This window comes from Hemicordylus capensis, chromosome 8 (assembly GCF_027244095.1).
Source record: "Hemicordylus capensis ecotype Gifberg chromosome 8, rHemCap1.1.pri, whole genome shotgun sequence".
Taxonomy (NCBI): Eukaryota; Metazoa; Chordata; class Lepidosauria; order Squamata; family Cordylidae; genus Hemicordylus; species Hemicordylus capensis.
This window is the reverse complement of record NC_069664.1, coordinates 9094874-9117301: the sequence shown is the minus strand read 5'-3', so window position 1 is coordinate 9117301 and position 22428 is coordinate 9094874. Positions and strand designations below refer to the sequence as shown.

Here is a 22428-nt window from a genome sequence, read left to right as displayed (position 1 = left end):
AGCCACCATGTTTTCGTTCATGAAAAATGGTAGCATATATGTCATAAATATGTAATTCAATAAATAATAAAATAAATACATAAATAAATATTTTATCAACCTGTAGCATTACTGAAGCTACCTAATGGCACAGCGGGGGAAATAACTTGCCTAAGGGAGCAAGAGGTTGCTGGTTCAAATCCCCACTGGTATGTTTCCCAGACTATGGGAAACCCCTATATAGGGCAGCAGTGATATAGGAAGATGCTGAAAGGCATCATCATCTCATTCTGCGCGGGAGGAGGCCATAGTCAACCCCTCCTGTATTCTACCAAAGGCAACCACCAGGGCTCTGTGGTCACCAGGAGTTGAAACCAACTCAATGGCACACTTTACCTTTACCACAAGACCTTGCCACCTCATGGTGCAGCGGGGAAATGACTTGACTAGCAAGCCAGAGGTTGCCGGTTTGAATCCCCGCTGGACTGGTATGTTTCCCAGACTATGGGAAACCCCTATATTGGGCAGCAGTGATATAGGAAGATGCTGAAAGGCATCATCTGATACTGCGAGGGAGGTAGCAATGGTAAACCCCTCCTGTATTCTACCAAAGAAAACCCGCATGGCTCTGTGGTCACCAGGAGTCGACACCAACTCGAAGGCACAACTTTACCTTTATAGCACTCCTGCCTGAAAGCTTGGAGAGCTGCCGCCAGTCAGTGTAGACAATCCGGAGCTAGATGGACCAAGGGTCTGACTCAATAGAAGGCAGCTTCCTGTGTTCCTAAATTCCAGAGGGCCATAGCCAACCATGCAAAGCTAGGTGCATCAGGAAATTGATTCTAAATTCCACCTGTGTGCCACCCAAATGAAAGTTTAATCAATCATCAACTGATTATTGCATGCAAAGAACTGAGGGGCAAGGAGAGCGAAGTGATTGTGTGCCAGGGTAGGACCATGTGGGTAGGTACCCAGATCGCAGCTAGGACATGCTCACGTTCTCCTCCTCCTACCTGGATTTTTGCCAACGCACAGCTTTGTCTCGGGAGTGTGCACAAGGCCTGGAATCTGACTGGTCACTCTTCCTACCCTGCTGTGAGAACCAGCCTAACACATTCACCGCAATTTCCTCGCAAGGACCTTGACCTTGTATATTATTTTTTAATAAGACTTTTTAAGAAGTAAACTAAAGAAGACAGAAACAAATCACCATAAAGACAATATAAAACCAATCATTTTTCATAATGAAAAACCTCATTTTTCTAATTAATTACATCAGTAAAGAAAAAATATCTAGAACAAGATAAAGCAAAAGAAATTCAGACTCTTAAACTTGTAAAATCTGATCTGATCAGCTTCTTATAAGTTCCATATCGAAAACACTATAAGTCAAATCCAGAAAATGGGAACAAAGTTTGACCATAACGGATATTATAATTTATAAAGGGTTTCCAAAGAGACATGAATAATTCAGTAGAGATACCATATACATAAGCCAAGACTTTTGAAACTGAAGCATAGTCCCACACTTTCAAAAACCAGTCGTTTAAGGAAGGGATTTCCAAAATATGCCAATTAGATGCATATATAATCCTAGCCACTGTAATCATATATAAACACAATTTGTTTGGTTTGGCAGGAATATAAGGTTTTATCATACTTAAAAGAAAAATTTCTGGAAGGAAGGGAATCTTAACTTCTAAGATTTGTTCAATTTTCATATGAATTTGTTTCCAAAACTGTTGAGCTTTACCACAGTTCCACCACATATGGTAAAATGAGCAGGACCTTGACCTTGTAAATGGCAACCCCTGAAATTTCTTACATGCCGTGAAGCGGGAAGCGTGGAACAGTAGGAGTCTAACCTAAGCCTCTGCAGAAATGTATTCCTGGCATAACTGTCTTGCTTGTTCTCTACGGGGTCATGGCATCCCTATTATTTACAACTTAGTTTGTCTTCAACTTATAATTGGGACGTCTTCTGAAGGGACAAAAGGCGACAGCTGTTTTAACATCCCTGGCTGGGTGCACAAGAGGCCTGGACTTCACCAGTGATTTGTTATCCTCTCTGGCGCCTGGGTGTCTCATGAGATTTCAGATGATCCCTCGTCTTTCGACGACGATGCCAGAGATTTGACGTGCCGCCTGTGCAGGGTGACAGGCGAGCCAGGGTCCCTTCAGGGTCCCATCATGAGAGTTGTCGTTTCAGTTCTGAACAGGCAACGTTGACTCACTGGTGGATGCGCTCATTGTGGACTTAAGAGGGCAGAAGCCAGGAGAAAGGCCAGAAGCTTCTCAGAGGAAAGCCAGAAGCTCCCCAGATATTTCAACTCCGTCGTTAACCATTCCCATTTTTAAGACTCTGAGAGGTCCCGGGGCTGGGATAGGCTGCATGTGAGAATCGCCAGGATCACACTCGATCCCGGAGGGGCAATGCCGCCGAGCCCGGCTTTTTAGCCCAGCTGGTAGCTGAGGTTAAAGGAGCGAGCACTCCCTTAATCTGGGCTACCTGTTCTCGTGTGTGAGCACAGGATATTTCCAGCCCAGCCACACACAGAGATGGGTGCCTAGACTGGATCACGCAAATGGCATGCGCAGAGGTCAAAGTGCCTCCACATACACACAGAGGGCCGAAATGGGCAGAAGAAGACCCAGACCGGCCCTCAGAACTCATGACCAGTGGGGGTCAGGGGAGCCACCACTGTCCCACAGCCACTGCTACTGTGAGTACTAATTTTTGAACAAATTTAGCATGCAGTATGGGCTTCAAACCAGGCCCAAACTGGTTCTAATTCAAACCAGGCCAGGGCCTGGTCCGGAGGGCACAGTGCCAAGTCGGTCCGGTCCGAATCCGGTTTGGATTCGAAGCAAACCGGGGAAATTTTATACACACCCCTACATACTGCACCCCAAAAGACACAATCTCCTTTGCTCACTGCACCTCAGCTCCTAATAAACAGCTAGTCTCATAAGCTGCACTGCCTCTCTTGAAAATGAATTGACTGCCTCAGCATTCATTTCCAAAAAGAAATGGGCTCAGGATGGATTTCCCAACTCATGGCAGCATCTTTTCATCTCTGAAGTGTTAAGAGTTTTGCTCTGTAATAGACTGGGGGACTCTCTCCCACTGTCTCCCCATACCAGCTCAGGCTAGTCATTCACTGGTCATCTACGTGGACTGAGCATCCGATGTTGCAAATGAGCAGCCTGCACAGCTCAAGTTGAAGCTGAGGCTCCACACTTCTCAGCTGGGGGGCCACCAAAAAGAAATTTCACTTATGGTGGCAAAAACTGGAAATCTGGGAGTCCCCCCGATCCACCGATTGCTTTGAAGCAATGCCGATACGATGCAGTATTGCAGTGAATCTATTTTTGATAGTGTGAACATTTTTTGTCCGAATTGGGGGGTTGGGGGTGAAAAATGCCCTGATATAACTTGCATCGCATTGGAGCCACTTATTGTTCTGATTCTATGCACAGCCCTACTATTTAGTCCAAATCGGCTCTGGCTACCCATAGTGTGCTGTGTACAAGCATCGGTGGCATCATATGAGATGTAAAGTTGCAGTGTCATTGACCAAAATCACATGGGTCACCACAACAGGTTAAACATCAGCTCGGGCAAGTGAGGGCCGAGGCCAGTGAGGGCAAAAAAGGAGGAAAGAAGAAAACCCAGCACTAAAGCAAAATCAATACGTTCATGATGAATATCAGTCCAGTAAAACTGAACACAAAGCATGGTTAATAGTTCTGGTTCAGCTCTAGTCCTTCCAGCTTTTTAAAATTTGGCTTGACTAGAGACCAGTGAGGGCAAAGGAGGAGAAGGAAGATAGCACCATGAAAAAGAGTGCTAAAGCAAAATCAATATGTTCATGATACATATGGCTGGACAACAGTGAACACAAGACATGGTAAATAGTTCTGGTTCCGTTCTTCGTTTTTTAATAAAGCAAGAAAACAGGAAATGAACAAGTGAAAATCCAGCTGGAGAACACCACTTCCCATGCTCCGCTTTAATCAGAGCTACATGCAGCACACGGCCAGAAAATCAAATGCATTGCTTGATCAACGAGAAGGTTTCCAGGTGGTTCAGTGATGCGTAGCCACGTCTTTCCGATTACAATCCAGCCCAAATATCTCTTTTGAGTCTTTCCCAGAGGTTTTCAAATCTGCCAAGTCAATTTCTTCATAACCTCTTGCTCCAATAGCCAGAAGATCTAAAGAACAACTGCACACGGAAAACACCCTGATTCTAGCAAACTGGCAGCCTTTTCTACCGGCTGACAAGCTTCAGAGCTTCGCAGTGTTCTGTCCCTGAGCGATACGAGGGGGTTGTTGTTGTTGTTTCCCCCCCTAATGAGTTGCTGCACTGGAGTGATGTTTACAGGCCTGGTTATGTTTAATTTTATATGAAACATCCTCTCCGCTATTGATAAGACGATCCTGCTTCTGGGATTGTCATCTCTTCACAAATCTAGCCATTTTGATTTTGTCAGTTTAATTACCTAATGGTACTATTTTACACACAAGTATCTCCCTGGGCAGTAAGATGTGCCAGGGTCAGCTTCCTTGGGAGGAGACAGCTTCTGCAGACTTATGGTATTTTTGAAAGTTCTGTGCATTGACAAATATACAGATTGAGCCACAGGAAAACAGACACTGGGGCCATCACATGGGCAGGGGAAAGGTTTCCCCAACCTTGGTTCCCCCAAACGGTGCCGCCCCACCCCCAGACCGTTGTTATTTTTGTTGGTGGGAGTGTGCAGCGTGCTCTTCTGTGCCCTATTCTGTGCAGCTTGGAGCAGGGCGGATTGATCTGAGGTCGGGACTTGTACCGGCCTCTGTGAATCCCATAATGCACCATGCAACACGCACCATGCATTGGTAGATTCCCCCAAGAACAGACACTCTAGGCCTCCAACTCTGTGTGTGGCCAGGCTGGAAGCAGCCTGTGCTCGCACACAAGCAAGTAGCCGGGGGGTCTTGAGAGGAGAGCTGGTCTTGGGGTAGCAAGCATGACTTTCCCCTTAGTTAAGCAGGCTCTGCCCTGGTTGCATATGAATCAGAGACTAGAAGTGTAAGATATTCCCCTCAGGATGGAGCCGCTCTGGGAAGAGCATCTAGGTCCCAAGTTCCCTTCCTGGCACCTCCACAATAAGGCTGAGAAAGATTCCTGCCTGCAACTTTGGAGAAGCCGCTGCCAGTCTGTGAAGACAATACTGAGCTAGATAGACCAATGGTCTGACACATTATATGGCAGCTCCCTGTGTTCCTAAATGCTCACTCCCTTAACTTCAGCTAACAACCAGGATAAATAGCGGTGCTAGGCGGTCCTACCCCACTGGGATTGGGCCAAATCCTGGCAGTTCTCATGTGCAGCCTAACCCAGGCTGGGCGTCCCTGATCTAGGCTAGGCTGCGAGTGAGAACAGCCTCCCTTTCAGAGACAGTGCCAGGCTTTAAAGATTAAAGTTTCCCCAAAGTATCTGTTCCCTAAAATAAAACAGCACACATCCATACATGTTTCTGCACAAGACAGTTCAAAATGCAGGTGTCCTTCTCCCTGGCTATTTTTCATTGATGCAATAATGTCCTACACGCTATCATCTGGGAGTGGTTTGTAGGAGGGAAGAACACACACCCTAAATTGCACAGATGAGAAGATCCTCCATTTGACTCTGTGAATACACCGCCCAGATGTTCCATGCACCTGTGGGATCCATTCATTTAAAAAATCAGGGCTGGGTCCTCCAAGTCTCCCAGCATGCATTATGCTCAAAGGAGAGAGGCATCCCTCAGTATAGCAACAGCTCTCCCCTGACTGGCCCCTCTAGCCACAGAACTCTATGACCAAAATGGCCTCCAGCAGCTGAGAAGAGTTTTAAACCACAGTTTCAACACATAATGAAACTCCAAAGCAGGGTAGCTGCTATTTTTGTCCTACCTTGGTAAAAATCAGGGTAAGCGAGTCAGGATACCTAAGCTGGAACGGGCTAGGTTGATGGGCTTCTCATGGGTTCTCATGATCAGCAATATCTGGCTTTTCTGCCTCCTAGCCTCTGATTGCTGGTCATGAGAATGGGCTCATTGTTTCCTTCAGCCCCTACTCAAACTGTTTGCGTGTGTGAGTTGGCCACCTTCATTGTCTTTTGCCCCCTCACTTCCCCATCCACCAGACTGAACCCTTAGACTGTGCTTTTCTGCATTTGACTCAGACTTACATTGGTTTGATCCGCAAGTGTCATGCAGTGTGTGGGCAGGGATGATTCTAAGGGATAGCAAAGGATAGTGGGTGATTCCCACCCCCATTATTTCCCACTCTGCCTTTTGCTCCTCCATCCACCAAGCTGTAACTTGACAGCAAAATGTCAGATAATAATGTCATGGCACAGTGGGGAAGTAACTTCCTAGTGAGCAAGAGGTTGCCAGTTCGAATCCCCACTGGTATGCTCCCCAGACTATGGGAAACACCTCTATCGGGCAGCAGCGATCTAGGAAGAGGCTGAAAGGCATCATCTCACACTGCGCGGGAGATGGCAATGGTCAACCCCTCCTGTAGTCTACCAAAGACAACCACAGGGCTCTATGGTTGCCAGGAGTTGACACCAATTCGACGGCACAGCTTTACCTTACTTTATACTAAAATTAATTATTTTAATTCAACAAGGCATTAAAGTGTCTCATTCACTCACTCATCTACCCCCAAAAAGCTGCAGAAGCCAGTGCAGCCAGGTAGAGAGGAGACTCCTCCAGCCTCCCAGGAGCCAGGCCAAGCCCTTCACGTCCTCCCCGGCCAGGAACTGGGCTGGGTGAGATCTTGTGTGCAGGGAGTGGGGTGCAGGGTCATCTCCCTCCAGATTTCACCTGGCCTGGTACTGGCCACTCTCCCCTTACCAGTCCTTCCCGCCACATGATCTTGGACAGGAAGAGAAAACTTGCCTGAAAAACAGACTGGAAAGGTTGGCCTAATTCAAAATGACAGTATTTTCCAAGAGGAATCGGGCCCATTTCTGAATAAGAAATGTAAAGCAAGCTTCATCAACAAGATAATATAACAACATTAAGTACCTCACCTCTATACTTATTTAATGAGGTCATTCACACAATCAAAAACTGTGTTCTACCCGGGTTTGGGAGCTGTGTGTGCTCCCAATTTTTGGTTGTGTGGAAGCAAGTAAGAGAAACTTTGAGAAGAAGTGATTGTGTGGAAGCAAAGTAGGAGGAAAAGTTAGCCAGGTTTTCCTCCTACCTTGCTTCCACACAACTGAAAATTGGGAGCTCACACAGCTCCCAAACCCGGGTTGAACACAGTTTTTGATTGTGTGAATGACCTCAACGTATAGCAAAATCCTTGCCCTCTGATAATGTTCTTTGTTACCTCTTTCCTCCCCCAAATTAGTACTTCTCCCACCTTCCCTTGGCCCTGATCGGATTCTTCTACAGATGGGCAAGCAGAAATTTAGCAGGGGAAGCTTTTCTAGGCAGAGATATAAAGTGGTGTGAATACCTTCATTTTTACATGCAAATTGCTGTTAAAAACACAATATGAGGGCCAGGGGGGAAAGTGCCTGTTCAAGAAAGGAATGAGGAGAGAGAAATCAAGGCCAGCTGGTTGCAGTCAGTTTGTGCCCGGCATGAGAGAAACAAAGAGCACCCCATGAGCCGGGTCTCATGAGCCAGGTCTTTGGGTGAGCGGGGAGGGAGCCCTGGGTGGCCAGATCGGCCGCCCACACAATTGCCAGCTCCGTAACGGAGCCAGTGGGGGCTGGGGAGCTCGGGGCCCATGCAGCCCCCAGAAACCCCAGTATGCCCTGCGCAAGCGCATAGGGCATACTGGGGAGACCCCCCCCAGACCTGGGAGGTGGCTTTTCACCTCCCCTCTGGGGGTCTACTCATGAGTAGGCACGGCACGAAGCCATACCATGGCTACTCATGATCCAGAAAACCAGGTTTGCGGAGCGCTCACTCCACAAACCTGGTTTGGGGGCAAGGGTTCTTGAGCGGGTTACCCGCTCTAGAACCACCGGGCTCGCAGCCAAGCCCAGTGATTCTGACGATCTAGAAAAATCGGGCTAGCCCCAATTTTTCCCAATTGTCAGAATAGCCCCCATGTCTCTTTGTTAAGAATGTAAGGAGAGACCTGCTGGATGTGAGCAAAGGTTCAGCTAATCTAGGGGTTCCTGGCTTTAACTTCCCAGGAGGCTTTACAGACAGGGCTTCTACCCCAAATCTCCTCCAGGAGAAAGTATGTGCATTTACACACCAGCCAAACTTACCCTAAAGTCCCTTCGAGATCCTCGGACCTACCCAACAAACAAGTCGGGCTTTGTCTTGCGAATTCTAGCATATCTCGGTGTATTTCCAGATTTTTAAAATGCTGGTTTTAAGCTACGTTTTCTGAAAACACCAGGAAAATAGGGAGAGGCACTGATGTAGAATCATTAGCATGATAAGAAGGATACTCTCTTCACAAATGTGGATTCAAAGTTGTTTGAAGCCATCTGCGAATAACTCCCAGGTGTTGTTGGACTACGGCTTCCATCATCTCCAGCCACAACAGCCTTTGACTGGGTATGATGGGAATTGTATTCAGCGGCATCTGGGCACCCAGGGTTGGGAATCCCTGAACCAACCAGAGGCTCTCTGCCATCTCTGCATTCTCTCTCCTTATACTAGTGCACAGGGGCGGAGCCACCATTAAGCAGGGGTGGGGTTCAAAGAACCCGGGCCGTCGTGCTCAAGGGCCACACATCTGACACATCTGACGTCAGACACAGGGGGCATGACCCCATTAGCCAACGGGGCCATGCATCCTATTTGCAAGTAAACTTTGGCTGGCACTGCATTTGCAGCATGGCCGGAAGCACCCTTCCCTGATTGCAAAAGCAGAGAGATGCATTCCTGACTAGGCTGGGAACACTGCACTGGCTGAAGCCTTTCAAAAATGAAGCGGCAGCCTTGCAGATCAGACATGGGGACATGGCTTGAGCGGTGGAGGCCACTAGCGGTGGGATGGAGGGGGGGCCGCTGGCGTCCTTGCTCCACCACTGCTATAGCACCTGCAAATCTAGTCTTGATAGACTAAGCACCGTATAAAGTGGCGGTTCTCTTATCTTTAGCATGGGGAGAGCAACTGGCCCTATCCAGCCCCAGCACAGCATTCCTCCAGTGGCTATTGTTGGTGTCTACTTTGTGTTTCTTTTTAGATTGTGAGCCCTTTGGGGTCAGGGAGCCATATGATTTATAGCTTGTTTTTTTTGTGTGTAAACCACTTTGAGAATGTTTGCTGAAAAGCTCTGTGTGTGTGTGTGTGTGTGTGTGTGTGTGTGTGTGTATTTTTCTGGATAGTAATCGCAACATGTGCTATTAACAGCTAGTGGCTGGTTGATGGTGTCTTCTCAGTAAGATGTGCTGCACAGTTCTAAACATGATCACCCCAAAGCGGGTCCCCTTGAGTTCAGTGGAACTTAAGAAGTGAGTTCAGGATTGCATCCTTAAAGGGCATCCGTTTGCACAGCTGGCCATTTGCGTGGCTGGGTCATGACCGCTCTTGGCCACTCTTTCCAAAAAGAAGAGGCGCGGAGATGCCCTTGAACCATGCACTGGAGCGGGACTTGCAGAGCATGCAGCAGTGGTGGGGAGGCAGCGGTGACCCGGCCCACCATCCCTCACCATGACCAGCTCAGTGCTCACACCTCTTAGTGCTCACACGTTTCTGTGCAAAAGCACTGCTGTCCAAGCAAAGAAACACCAGGAGATCCCTTTTAAAAAATCCTCCACGTGCGTGCACGGCGGCCATTTAAAGGATAGCCCGGTCCCGGTGTGAGCACTGAGTGGCTGGCTGGTCGCGGGGAGGGATGGCAGATCAGGTCGCTCCGCACTCTGCTGTTACTGCTCTGATGAGCGGTTCAGGAGCATTTCCCTCCCCCCGCCCCGTGCTGTGGGCTCTGCACAAAAATAGTAATTTCGGCCGCCAGCAGTGCTAAGTTAGTTAAAAAAAAAAAAAAGTGACCACCTTCCACCTGCCTCGAGCCAGGCCCAAACTGGTTCAAACTCGAGCCACACTGGGGCCTGGCTCGACGTGCACAGAACCGGACAAGAACCGGTTTGGCTCGAGTCCGGTTTAACCCGAGCCGAACCGAGTTCTCTGGTTTTGTGCAATACCCCTACCAGGCAGGCCTAGGTGGTTGCCTGAGGCACCAGTTCTTGCCGGGGCGGTGCAAAAAGTGCCCAAATATAGCACTCCCCGTTATTCCTTTTATATCCCCTGAAGAACTGCACAGTAAGAATATAATATGCCGTTGTCCCCAAAGGGCCTGCACACCCTGCACCCCAGAACACACAGTCCTCTGTGCTCATTGTCCCTTAGCCCCCTATTAACATCTAGGCTCACAAGCTGCATTTCCTCTCTTGAAGAGGAATTGCCCGCCTCAGCATTCATTTCCAAAGGAATGGTTTGAGCATGAGTGTCGGGGGGGGGGGCAAGAGGGGGCAGTTTCCCCCAGTCCTGGATTGAGCCAGTTCCCATTGAATTCAATGGAGCATACTCCCAGGGAGGGGAGTATTGGTTTGCTGGCTTTGCACCCCACCGGGGGAAATCCTGCAGACACCTTTGGGTCTGAGACTGGATTTCCAAGTTCACAGCAGCATCTTTTCATCTCTGTTCAAACTTTGCCCCATAAGAGACTGGGAACTCTCTCCCACTGTATGCTCAAACCAGCGCAAGCTAATCATTCGCTGGTTATCCAGGCAGGTTGCTCTCGACCTGGTGAATGAGCAGCCTGCATGACTCAGGTTAAAGCCAGGGCTCTGCACTTCTCAGCTGGGGGCCTACCAAAATCAAACTTCGCTCAGGGCTCCAGAGATCCTAAGGTCAGCCCTGGTAGCAAATTGCAGGAGCACCAATTTCAAAATTCACTTTAGAAATTCTCTGAGTGCAAACTGAAGGCAGGCTGTGGATGAACAAGAAAACGGAGCAGTGATCTGCTCCTCCCTAGCCCACCCGACCCATCTCGCTTCCAAAGCAGCATGCATGCACTGCTTCAGATAAGACCCGAATCCGCTCAAAACAAGATGTTGCAAGAGCTCCAGATCTGAGAGCCACAGCTGGAAAGCTTTGGGCTGCTTGGTATCCGAACCCCGTGCTTTGCAAGCAGTTGTGGTCTGGTCTCAAAAGTAAATGCCTCCTGCACTCAGAAAGCAGGTAGGAAAGGTCCAGCCACAGCAGGTGTGGTGGGAATAACTTCTGTCCGAAGGCATTTCACACCTTTTGCTGCTCGATCTTGATAAAGCAGGTGGCAGCTGCAGGGACAGAAGCTCAGCCATCAACGTCCAACAGCTCTTTAGGGTTTTTAGACCCTAGGGAGGAGAGCTGGTCTTGTGGTAGAAAGCATGGCTTGTCCCCTTAGCTAAGCAGGGTCTGCCCAGGTTGCATATGAATGGAAGACTAGAAGTGTGAGCACTGGAAGATATTCCCCTCAGGGGATGGAGCCGCTCTGGGAAGAGCAGAAGGTTCCAAGTTCCCTCCCTGGCAGCATCTCCAAGATAGGGCTGGGAGAGACTCCTGCCTGCAACCTTGGAGAAGCCACTGCCAGTCTGTGAAGACAATACTGAGCTAGCTAGACCAATGGTCTGACTCAGTATATGGCAGCTTCCTATGTTGCTATGACCCCCGTTCAGCAGGAATGCAGTTAATTAGCCCAGGAGCATATTCCAGCATTGTCCCAGATCTGAATGGCAAGTTAAAACAATGCGTCATATTTTATTTAAAGCGTGCATATCTTCCTTTTCAATAAAATCTTTACAAAGTAGCTTACAACATCCAATTAAATGATTAAAGAAACAGCTAACGCTTAAGGCAGCATTTTGCAACAGCCGTGATCTTGGATACCATAGTGGCATCCAGTAACAAACACATTATGTTCAATGCATGTACAATCTGTTCACCATGTACGAGCACATAGAGCTGTACACACGTACAGTTATTCTCACATTATGTTGAATGTACATAATGCTAAATGCATCCTATCCATATCCTGCATTTTAGGGGGCCGGGACTCCAGTTCACTTTTAGAATGAATAAAGGTGCACTCATTCACACAAAAACATGTACATGTGGACAGACACCTGAACTCAGATACAACATAATAGGCAGGGGCATTTTTAGCTATTGGCCAATGGGGCATATGCCCCCAATATTTTGCTTGGTGCCCCTGATCTCTGGCACCCCACCAACCTCCTCCTCAGCCCTAGCAATATCAGTGTGTTTGTGTTATATCCCCCCTTATTTTCTGTAAATTCCCAGCAGTCAACCTGTTTGTTAGGTTCGATTCGATTCGATCCAATCCAGTCAATATCAGGTCTTTTGACACTTCAGAATATCGATATTGGTAAAAGATTTCCAATCGGAAATCTGATAATTGTCAATAAAAATCCCCATAAAAATCACTCTGAAAAGTGGCTGGGCAGAGAGAGCTCTGAAATTTGGCACACACAGAGCAGAGGATGGCAGAACTCGGTGTATATAATTTTGAATGCCTCATCCCAACCATTGATTTTTAATTGATTTTTGAAAATAACCCGGACATTGTATTCACATCTGAGAATCACAGCAAACAGTGATGTCACATCTGAGAATCACAAGGGACAAAAATGGACGTTTTGTATTTCCACCGCCATTTTATGCTCCGATATCCCAATATTATTGCCTTTCCATGCACTGAGTTCATAACTGAGAGGATATTTGGTGGGGGGTGGGTCTCCTTGCGCACAGCTCCTTCTCTTTAACTGCTGCACTACACAGCGGGTCTTCCTCCAGCCCTGTTACTCGAGTTCCTTTTTAGCTGGAGATGCCAAGTACTGAACCTGGGACCCTCTTTATGCAAAGTAGCACCTCCTCTGTAAGCATGCTCTGTACACCTTGCCTCAGGGTGTCACACAGCCCGAGCCTCCATCACTTGTCTAGCCCAGAAGCATCCCTGTAGGAAGCACGACTCACTCGTCGTCAGAGTTCCTCTACTGCCACTTTGGATGAATGTCTGAAAGTACGCAGCCTCTCCCTTGGAAGGCTGGTCTTGTGATGGAAAGTTTTTGCTTTGTTTTTGCAGCCTTCTGTGTTCCGTTCTTTCCCCGGTCAGAGATAAAGGGGGTTAGGTTACACCTTTAGATGAGTCGGTGTATTCGAAACCTTTACCATAACTCAGTGGAGGAGCATCTGCTTTGCATATGCTGAAGGTTCCAGGTTCACTCCCTGGCAGCATCTCCAAGTAGGGCTGAGAAAGACTCCTGCCTGAAACCTTGAAGAGCTGCTGCCAGTCAGTGTAGACATACTGTGCTACAGGTGAAACTCGGAAAATTAGAATATCGTGCAAAAGTCCATTAATTTCAGTAATGCAAATTAAAAGGTGAAACTGATATATGAGACAGACGCATTACATGCAAAGCGAGATAAGTCAAGCCTTAATTTGATATAATTGTGATGATCATGGCGTACAGCTCATGAAAACCCCAAATCCACAATCCCAGAAAATTAGAATATTACATGGAACCAAGAAGACAAGGATTGTAGAATAGAACAATATCAGACCTCTGAAAAGTATAAGCATGCATATGTATTCAGTACTTGGTTTGGGCCCCTTTTGCAGCAATTACTGCCTCAATGCGGCGTGGCATGGATGCTATCAGCCTGTGGCACTGATGAGGTGTTATGGAAGACCAGGATGCTTCATTAGCGGCCTTCAGCTCTTCTGCATTGTTTGGTCTCATGTCTCTCATCCTTCTCTTGGCAATGCCCCATAGATTCTCTATGGGGTCAGGTCAGGCGAGTTTGCTGGCCAATCAAGCACAGTACACTGTATACTTTTCGGAGGTCCGATATTGTTCTATTCTACAATCCTTGTCTTCTTGGTTCCATGTAATATTCTAATTTTCTGGGATTGTGGATTTGGGATTTTCATGAGCTGTACGCCATGATCATCACAATTATAACAAATTAAGGCTTGACTTATCTCGCTTTGCATGCAATGCGTCTGTCTCATATATCAGTTTCACCTTTTAATTTGCATTACTGAAATTAATGGACTTTTGCACGATATTCTAATTTTCTGAGTTTCACCTGTAGATAAACCAACGGTCTGACTTGATATAAGGCAGCTTCCTCTATTTCTGTGAAACCTAATGGGGCCATTTAAGGAGGCAGAAAACTAGAATTCCTCACTTGAATGACTAGCCTTTCTCCTGTGCCTTGAACATGCAGAAATTTAGCAGGAAGAGCTTTTTGCTATCCTGAAGACCAAGGGATTTAAAAAAAACACACATCTTTGTTTTCTTTATTTCTGTATGTCAAGCTACTGTTAAAATTGTAGGTGGAGAGGTGGGGAGAAATGGGCACAACTTTAATGCACAATGTTTCCCCTGTTTTCTAGAATGTATAAAGCTCAAAGCAGTATTTTCCAGTGAATTCCAAATTCTTTGTATAAGAAGCTCATTGAAACTATGGATTTCCCTCTGAACTGAATTCTGAAGGAATATTCGTAGAGATTTGTGGCTAGGTTTGGTAAATGGCAATTGTTCTTTGTTAATGTTTTTTTAAACTAGCTTGATTGAGACATAAATGAAAATTCATCAGGATTATCAGAATGTATCCCTGTCCCTCTTTCCACTGGTGTCTGTTCAGCAATTGCTGACTTCAACTCTGATGAAGCTGTGAATAAAGCAAAATAAATGACAGGAATGACAATTATTAATAAATATCTGCAAAGTCATTTGATTTCTTGGTGACAGGCATTATAGAATTGCATTTTTAAAAAGCTTCACCTTCTTAAAAAATTTTGAATATGGAAAGAAATATTAACTAATCCTCTTTTATGCATTTGAGATCAACTCCATGATTCGCAAAGTCCTATTTAAGTGTCTCTTTTTACTTAACTACTTTAATGAGGCTTAAAACACTTTAAAAGTATTTTTAAAGGCATAGCAGTCCGTATTTGTTCATGCTGCTGTTTAAAAAAATCAGTGTCTTCTCACCTAATGGTGCAGTGGGGAAGCAACCTGCCTAGAGAGCAAGAGGTTGCTGGTTCGAATCCCTGCTGGTATGTTTCCCAGACTATGAGAAACACCTATGTCGGGCAGCAGCGATATAGGAAGGTGCTGACACTGACGCGACAGCACAACCTTTCCTTTCATTTCCTTCTCCTCCACCCAGCTAATATCCTCAAGGACAAGACTTTCAGAAATGAGAGCTGTCTGTAATTCTTCCAGTTAAACAAAGAATGACATTTTCAATGTTCTCTGAAACTATTCATAGCAGGGAGTAAGTGTCTGCTGATTTCTAGACATCATCCTGATGTTAAAGGTAATGGCTGGCTATCATATGGATCAGTCAAGGGTCTGTATACTATGATGTGGCAACCGAGCTTGAAATCCCCACTCAACCACAAAGTTCATAGGATTATTCCAAATCAGACCACTGGTCCAATTTGCTCAGTATTGCCTACAACAGGGGGTTTCAGTCTTGATTGATTGATTGATTGATTAAGTGCTGTCAAATCGGAGTTGACTCTTATCTACCACATAGATAGATTCTCTCCAGGATGATCTGTCTTCAACTTGGCCTTTGAGGTCTCTCAGTGCTGCATTCATTGCTGTTGTGATCGAGTCCATCCACCTTGCTGCTGGTTGTCCTCTTCTTTTCTTTCCTTCCACTTTCCCCAGCATTATGGACTTCTCAAGGGAGCTGGGTCTTCGCATAATGTGTCCATAGTATGATAGTTTGAGCCTGGTCATTTGTACCTCAAGTGAGAATTCTGGACTGATTTGTTCTATAATCCATTGGTTTGTTTTGCTGGCTGTCCATGGTATCCTCAAAAGTCTTCTCCAGCACCAGCGTTCAAAACCATCAATGTTTTTTCTGTCTTGCTTCTTCAAAGTCCAGTTTTCGCTCTCCAGATATTGTTGGACCACGGCCATTGTGGTGGGGATGACAATTGTAGTCCAATGACATCTTCCCAGTGCTCCGTGTAGGAACATGGGAAGCTGTCTTACGCCAAGTCAGACGGTTGGTCCATCTAGCTCAGTACTGTCTACCAAAGGCACCCTTACCCCTGGACTTGGGAGTCGACGTCCAGGGCCTCCACAGCCCCTGGGTGCCCCCAAATCCTCTTTAGACTGTCCTGGATGGTGTGGTTGCTCAGCAGAGCATGGTGATGCTTAATTTGCAGGGCCTTTAGGTCCAGGCTCCAAAATTACCTAGGTGTACCTCTGCTGTCTACACAGACTGGCAGCGGCTTCTCCCAGGTTGCAGGCAGGAGTCTCTCTCACCCTGTCTTGGAGATGCTGCCAAGGAGGGAACTTGGAACCTTCTGCATGCAAACAGTGTGGCACCATCCCTTAAGAGGAATATCTTGTGGTGCTCACACATGTAGTCTCCCATTCAAATGCAAACCAGGGTGGACTCTGCTTAGCAAAGGAGTCAATTCGTGCTTGCTACCACAAGACCAGCTCTCCTCCCAAAGTATTTTATTTTATTTATTTATTATTTATTCACATTTATATCCCGCTCTTCCTTCAAGGAGCTCAGAGTGGTGTACATGGTTATTTTTTTATCCTCCCAACAACCTAGTGAGGTAGGTTAGGCTGAGAGACACATGACTAGAGTCACCCAGTGAGTTTCACTATTGAATGAGGATTTGAACTTGTGTCTTCCCGGTCTTAGTCCAACACTAACCAGTACACTATGCTGGCTCTCAGAATGTTGAAGTCGTGCAGTTAAGCAGATGTCTATACATCTAGTCAGCTGGTTAAAATACAGTTAAATTAGCTAAGGCTGCAATCCTGTACATCAAAGAGTAAGTTCAACTAGCTGTGTAAACATGGATAGGATTGAGCCCCATGTGTGTCTAATGTGGGTGATACATGTGATACCTTTACAACATTACATTGCATGTTGTGTTGTGTACAGGTCTTGTGGTAGCAAGCATGGCTTCTCCCCTTAGCTAAGTAGGGTCCACCCTGGTTGCATATGAATGGGACACTTGATGTGTGAGCACTGGAAGATATTCTCCTTTAGGGGATGGAGCCACTTTGGGAAGAGCATCTAGGTTCCAAGTTCCCTCTCTGGCAACATCTCCAAGATAGGGCTGAGAGAGACTCCTGCCTGCAACCTTGGAGAAGCTGCTGCCAGTCTTGGTAGACAATCCTGAGGTAGATGGACCAATGGTCTGACTCAGTATATGGCAGCTTCCTACATTCCACCTTCCAAGATAGTGCAGGGGCTCAAGAGGGTTCCCTTTCCCTTAAAGGAGCATCCCCTGCAGTGTTGGGCCCCAAATCCAGCCTCAAGCAGATCCCTCATCTTATATTGTGGTAGGGTCACCGGTGCAGCAGCCAGAGGTCGTGTCTCCCCAAAGTCCTGCTGCAGAGCCGCGGCCGCACAGCGCTCAGCAAAGGGAGGTCTGGAGCTCAGGACTGTCACTTTGACTCAGCAAATGAACAACTTCAGCCGTGTTCCCACCAAACGCCTTTGAAGGGACATGATTCAGAATGACATTAATGAACCTGTTATTAAAAATGTATTGCTGGCGTAAAGGAGTTGTCTTCAATTTTACATGACTGCCGTTCGAGCTTCGGCATGAGGACGTGCCTCCTGCATTTGGGGGGAGGCTAATGCTGTTGCTGAGAGTGTCACTAAGGAATGGCCTCGGCATCCCCTTGCTTTGGCAGAGAGGGACGCTTTCATCTGTGGGCTTTCCGCATTGCCCAGGGTGCCTCTAGGCCAGCACTGGCCGCCAGGAATATGCCAGGCTGATCAGGGCTTGTTGGGGATTGTAATTTTTACCCCCAGGTTAATTAGCAGAACACTAAAGAAGCTACCACTCCAGTTACAGAGTAGTTGCAGAATTTAGTAGTTGCAGCTATTTAGAGAAAACACATGGAGATTCTTGTAGACAGGGGCGTAGCCACCGTTGGGCGACTGGGTTCAAAGAACCTGGGCCACCGCCCCTCAGGGGCCACGCCTCGTGGCCCCAACACGCCTGCCGCGTCTGACGTCAAGCCCACGTTACTCATAACATGGCTAGGTTTTGTGCAATAGCAATGAATATACGATGGCACCTAATGAGTAATCTACTGGCTTAATCTACTATACTACTGTATATTCGTAAAGTTATTGTCGATATATTATTGTATGGACCTGATTTTGTGTTCCACACCGCCTTCTTGCTGGTCAAAGACTATAATAAAGTTTATCTATCTATATGATATCAATGGCTCGCCAACCACGAATTCTCCAACCACAAGGTTCTCCTGGAACAGAACCCTCTTGGTTGGCGAGGGATGGCTGTATTTAGCAGGGGGAGAGCAAATGTCCTTGTCTATCCCCAGCACAGCATCCCTCCAGTGGCTGTTGCTGGTGTCTGCCTTATGTTTCTTTTTAAATTGTGAGCCCTATGGGGACACGGGACCATCATTTATTTATTCTTTCTTTTTCTATGTAAACCGCTTTGGAAGCTTTGGTTGAAGAGCAGTATATAAATCTTCATGGTAGTAGCAGCAGTAACGTAGATGCAATCTGGGTTGGACCATGGCAGGATAGGATTAAAGCCTCCCCCACTTTGTGCTTCCCATCCATACTGACAGAGGAAGCTGCCTTATATCGAGTCCGACCATTGGCCAATCTGTCTCAATATTGTCTCAATCTTGCAGTCCCATTTTGCATCAATTGCATCAATTAGCAATCCCCTGCTAACTGGGCAAAGAGGCACCTTTTAATGTGGTGACTCTCTTTATTTAGCAGGGGGAGAGTAACTGGCCCTATCCAGCCCCCAGCACAGTACCTCCAGTGACTGTAGCTGGTGTCTATCTTATGTTTCTTTTTAGAATGTGAGCCCTTTGGGGACAGGGATCCATCTTATTTATTTATTATTTATTATTTATTTATTATTTATTATTTCTCTGTGTAAACCGCCCTAAGCCATTTTTGGAAGGGCAGTATAGAAATTGAAATAATAATAATAATAATAATAATAATAATAATAATAATAATAATAATAATAATATGCCAAAAAAAAAAAGCTACCTGTAGCCAACAATTGGTGGGATCATAAAATTGAAAAAGTTGAAGAAAATGAAGATGTAAAAATATTATGGGACTTCCGACTACAAACAGACAAACATCTGCCACACAATACACCAGATATAACTGTAGTTGAGAAGAAAGAAAAACAAGTCAAAATAATCAACATAGCAATACCAGGGGATAGCAGAATAGAATAAAAAGAAATAGAAAAAAATCACAAAATACAAAGAGCTACAAATTAAAATTGAAAGGCTGTGGCAGAAAAAGACCCAAATAATCCTGGTGGTAATTGGCGCCCTGGGTGCAGTCCCAAAAGACCTTGAAGAGCACCTCAACACCATAGGGGCCACAGAAATCACCATCAGCCAATTACAAAAAGCAACTTTACTAGGAACAGCCTATATTCTGCGACGATATCTATAACAGCAGCAACAACATTGATAGTAAAATTCAGCCATCCCAGGTCCTTGGGAAGAACTCGATGTCTGGATAAAACAAACCAGTCAATAACACCTGTCTGACTGTGTAAAATAATAATAATAATAATTGCAGTTTCCAGACCACATTCAAGGGCAGTCCCACGCAGGGGCGGATTAAGCTTTTTGCCGCCCATAGGCAAAAAGGCTTTTGCTGCCCTTTCATCTTCTTAAAAAAACCTCCACTGCGTGGCGGCATGGGCCGTGGCGGTGGTCACAGCGGCTGCGGGAAGTGGGGCGAGGGGATGCTGCCTGCTTGACAAGGTCATCTGAGGGGGCCCTGCTCTGGTTTGGCGGTGGTCAAGTGGTCCCTCAAGTATCCAAGTTAATTTTGTGTGTTTCATTAGGTCTGCATTACAAAAATGATTGCTTGAAAGCTGTCACTTTTAACTGTGATGAACTTGAAAGTTTGTAACATTTTTTTAGAACCCACACACATTTTCCTCCATTAAAAAAAAAAAACAGAACTAGGTCAAATGCCCATTTTTAAAGCCCCTTTCCAGCAACCATTGCCTCCTGCTTTCGTCCACAGGAGGCTTATCGTTAAGATTCTCTAGCTGTTGGCAAGAAAAGAAGGGTTATAGCAAGATTTTCATTTTATCGCCTCAGAAATGATATAAAACCCTTTAAATATTCAAATTGCCCTCTACCTAGGTTTTATCCTCCTTTTACGAAGATGATTATTAATAGTAAAGTTAATCTCTCGCTATATGAGCACAAATGTGGTTCGCTGTAACTCAGGGAAGATCATTTTTCCTGATGACCCAGTTAGAGCTGGTATACTCAGTCTGGGGTGCTTAGATTAAACTTTTCTGTGTCAGAATATCAATTTCTTCCCCAGCAGATAAACAAATCATGGTGACTTTGAGACAACAGTCCTGATAGGCACAAAATGTATGCTTAATAGCTGAGCAAATTCGTCTTTAAACTTTAAACATCATTCCAGGCTATAGGTGGTACTTTCTGATGGTAACATTTGGTTTCTCCTTCTGCACTGGACTTTCAGCACTGAGCGATGGTTTGCAATGTGTACAAACAGCTATCACAGCTTAATCGCCTCAGAAAGAGCTTCCCTACCTAATGGTGCAGTGGAGAATTAACTTGCCTAGGGAGCAATAAGTTGCCGGTTTGTATCCCCGCTGGTGTGTTTCCCCGACTAATGGGAAATGCCTATATAGGGCAGCAGCGATATAGGAAGATGCTGAAAGGCATCATTTCATACTGCGCGGGAGGAGGCAATGGCCAACCCCTCCTGTATTCTACCAAAGAAAACCACAGGGCTCTGTGTTCACCAGGAGTCGACACCGACTCGACGGCACAACTTTACCTTTACAGTTCCAATCCGTGCTGGTATGTTTCCCAGATTGGGTTGCCAAACTATGGGAAACACCTATATCGGGCAGCAGCGATAAAGGAAGGTGCTGAAAGGCATCATTTTATACTGCGCTGCCCTGTTTGCAAGCAAAATCCCTGGCCAGCACTGCGTTCGCAGCACAGCTAGAGCGGCTCTCCCTGCCTAAAAGTAGTCACTCCTGGCCACGCTGCAAACGCGGCGCTGGTTTAGCTCAGGGTTTCTCAACATTGGGTCCCCAAATGTTATTGGACTTCAACTCCCATAATCCCCAGCCCCAATAGCCTTTGGTTGGGGATTATGGGAGTTTAAGTCCAATTACATCTGGGGATCCACACATTGAGAATCCCTGGTTTAGCTCACAAATGGCGCTGCACAGTTCTGTTTGTGAGCAAAATCCCCGACCAGCACCACGTTCACAGTGCGGCCAGATCAGCTCTCCCTGCCCACTGGCCAGAGATTTTGCTCACAAATGGAGCTGCCTGGCCCCGTTTGCAAGCCAAGCTACGCCCCCTGTGTCTGATGTCAGATGAAGGGGGTGTGGCTGGGGTGTGAGACGCGGCCCCCGAGAGGCGGCGGCCCAGGCTCTTCGAACCCGTTCGCTCACTCATGCCTCTGCCCCTGCTCTGGGGTTTCAGATGTGGGTCTTTCCCAGCCCAAGGTGGAGATGCCAGGAATTAAACCTGGGATCTTTTACAGGCAAAGCAAGTGCTCTGCCACTAAGCTAGGGCCCCTCCCTAACCTCACACCAGAGCATTTCATCACCGAGTCACCTTTGCATTCTAGAAGTAGCCAGCCGACTCCATCTCTTCCCCTCCATTTGCAAGGAACAACATCCCACCACCTCCCTTTTACATAAACATCACACTTCTGTCATCCTTGCTCTAATTTGAAAAGTAACAGAGAACTGTTCAGGAACACCTGATGCCACAGGAAACAGATGGATTTACGGGCAACAAGAAGCCTCCACCAGCAATTCATCAGCTTCTCATGAAACCCTCTTCATTACTCCAAGTGCTCGTGATGTAACACATTCAAATCCAAAATGACCTTCCGAGCTACTTTGAAATGGAGGAATTTAGATGCTGCTCTCCAGGCGGGGTGGGAAGGAAAGGTGGCTATTCTGAGCAGGAGACAGAGCTTTGCAAATCGAGATTGAACAATAAATCAAGCAGGTTCCTTTCCGGTATGATTACCTCTATCATTGACAAGTGAGAAGGATTTACTAGAAGGCAAGTTATGGAGTATCAGCTAGCTTGTTGCATTTTCAGGTTCGAAGTTGCTTCAGATGATGCACATTAGCTGCTTAATGCCCAGTGCAGCTCCCCATAGCTGATTTTCATTGCTGCCATAATTGAGTGGAGGGAAGGCGGAGAGTATAAACAGATCCGAAATAGCCTGGCTAATGATCTGGCTGGGTTTCATCTTGTAGCGTTTTGGTGCATGAGCCAGCCAGGGTGCTCAGTACTACCTCGGGGGGAGAAATGCTCATTGTGATTATTGACAAGGTCTGCACCCCCAGAGATGGAAAATACGTGGCTGGACTTGGCA

General features: G+C 46.5%; 1 protein-coding gene across 4 annotated transcripts in view; it reads left to right on the top strand.

The window, feature by feature from the left end:
* ZMAT4 (zinc finger matrin-type 4) overlaps positions 1–22428 on the top strand; it is a 180379-nt gene that overhangs the window by 117053 nt on the left and 40898 nt on the right. Inside the window, exon 6 of one of the 4 annotated variants that reach the window (XM_053268935.1) lies at positions 17344–17550. The exons of 2 other annotated variants lie outside the window; for them this stretch is intronic. In XM_053268935.1, the coding sequence (XP_053124910.1) occupies positions 17344–17500 (157 nt within the window). In that variant the 3' untranslated portion in view covers positions 17501–17550. Of the gene's footprint in view, positions 1–17343; positions 17551–22428 lie in introns of those variants that run through there. One more of the 4 variants, XM_053268934.1, reaches the window with a different exon arrangement.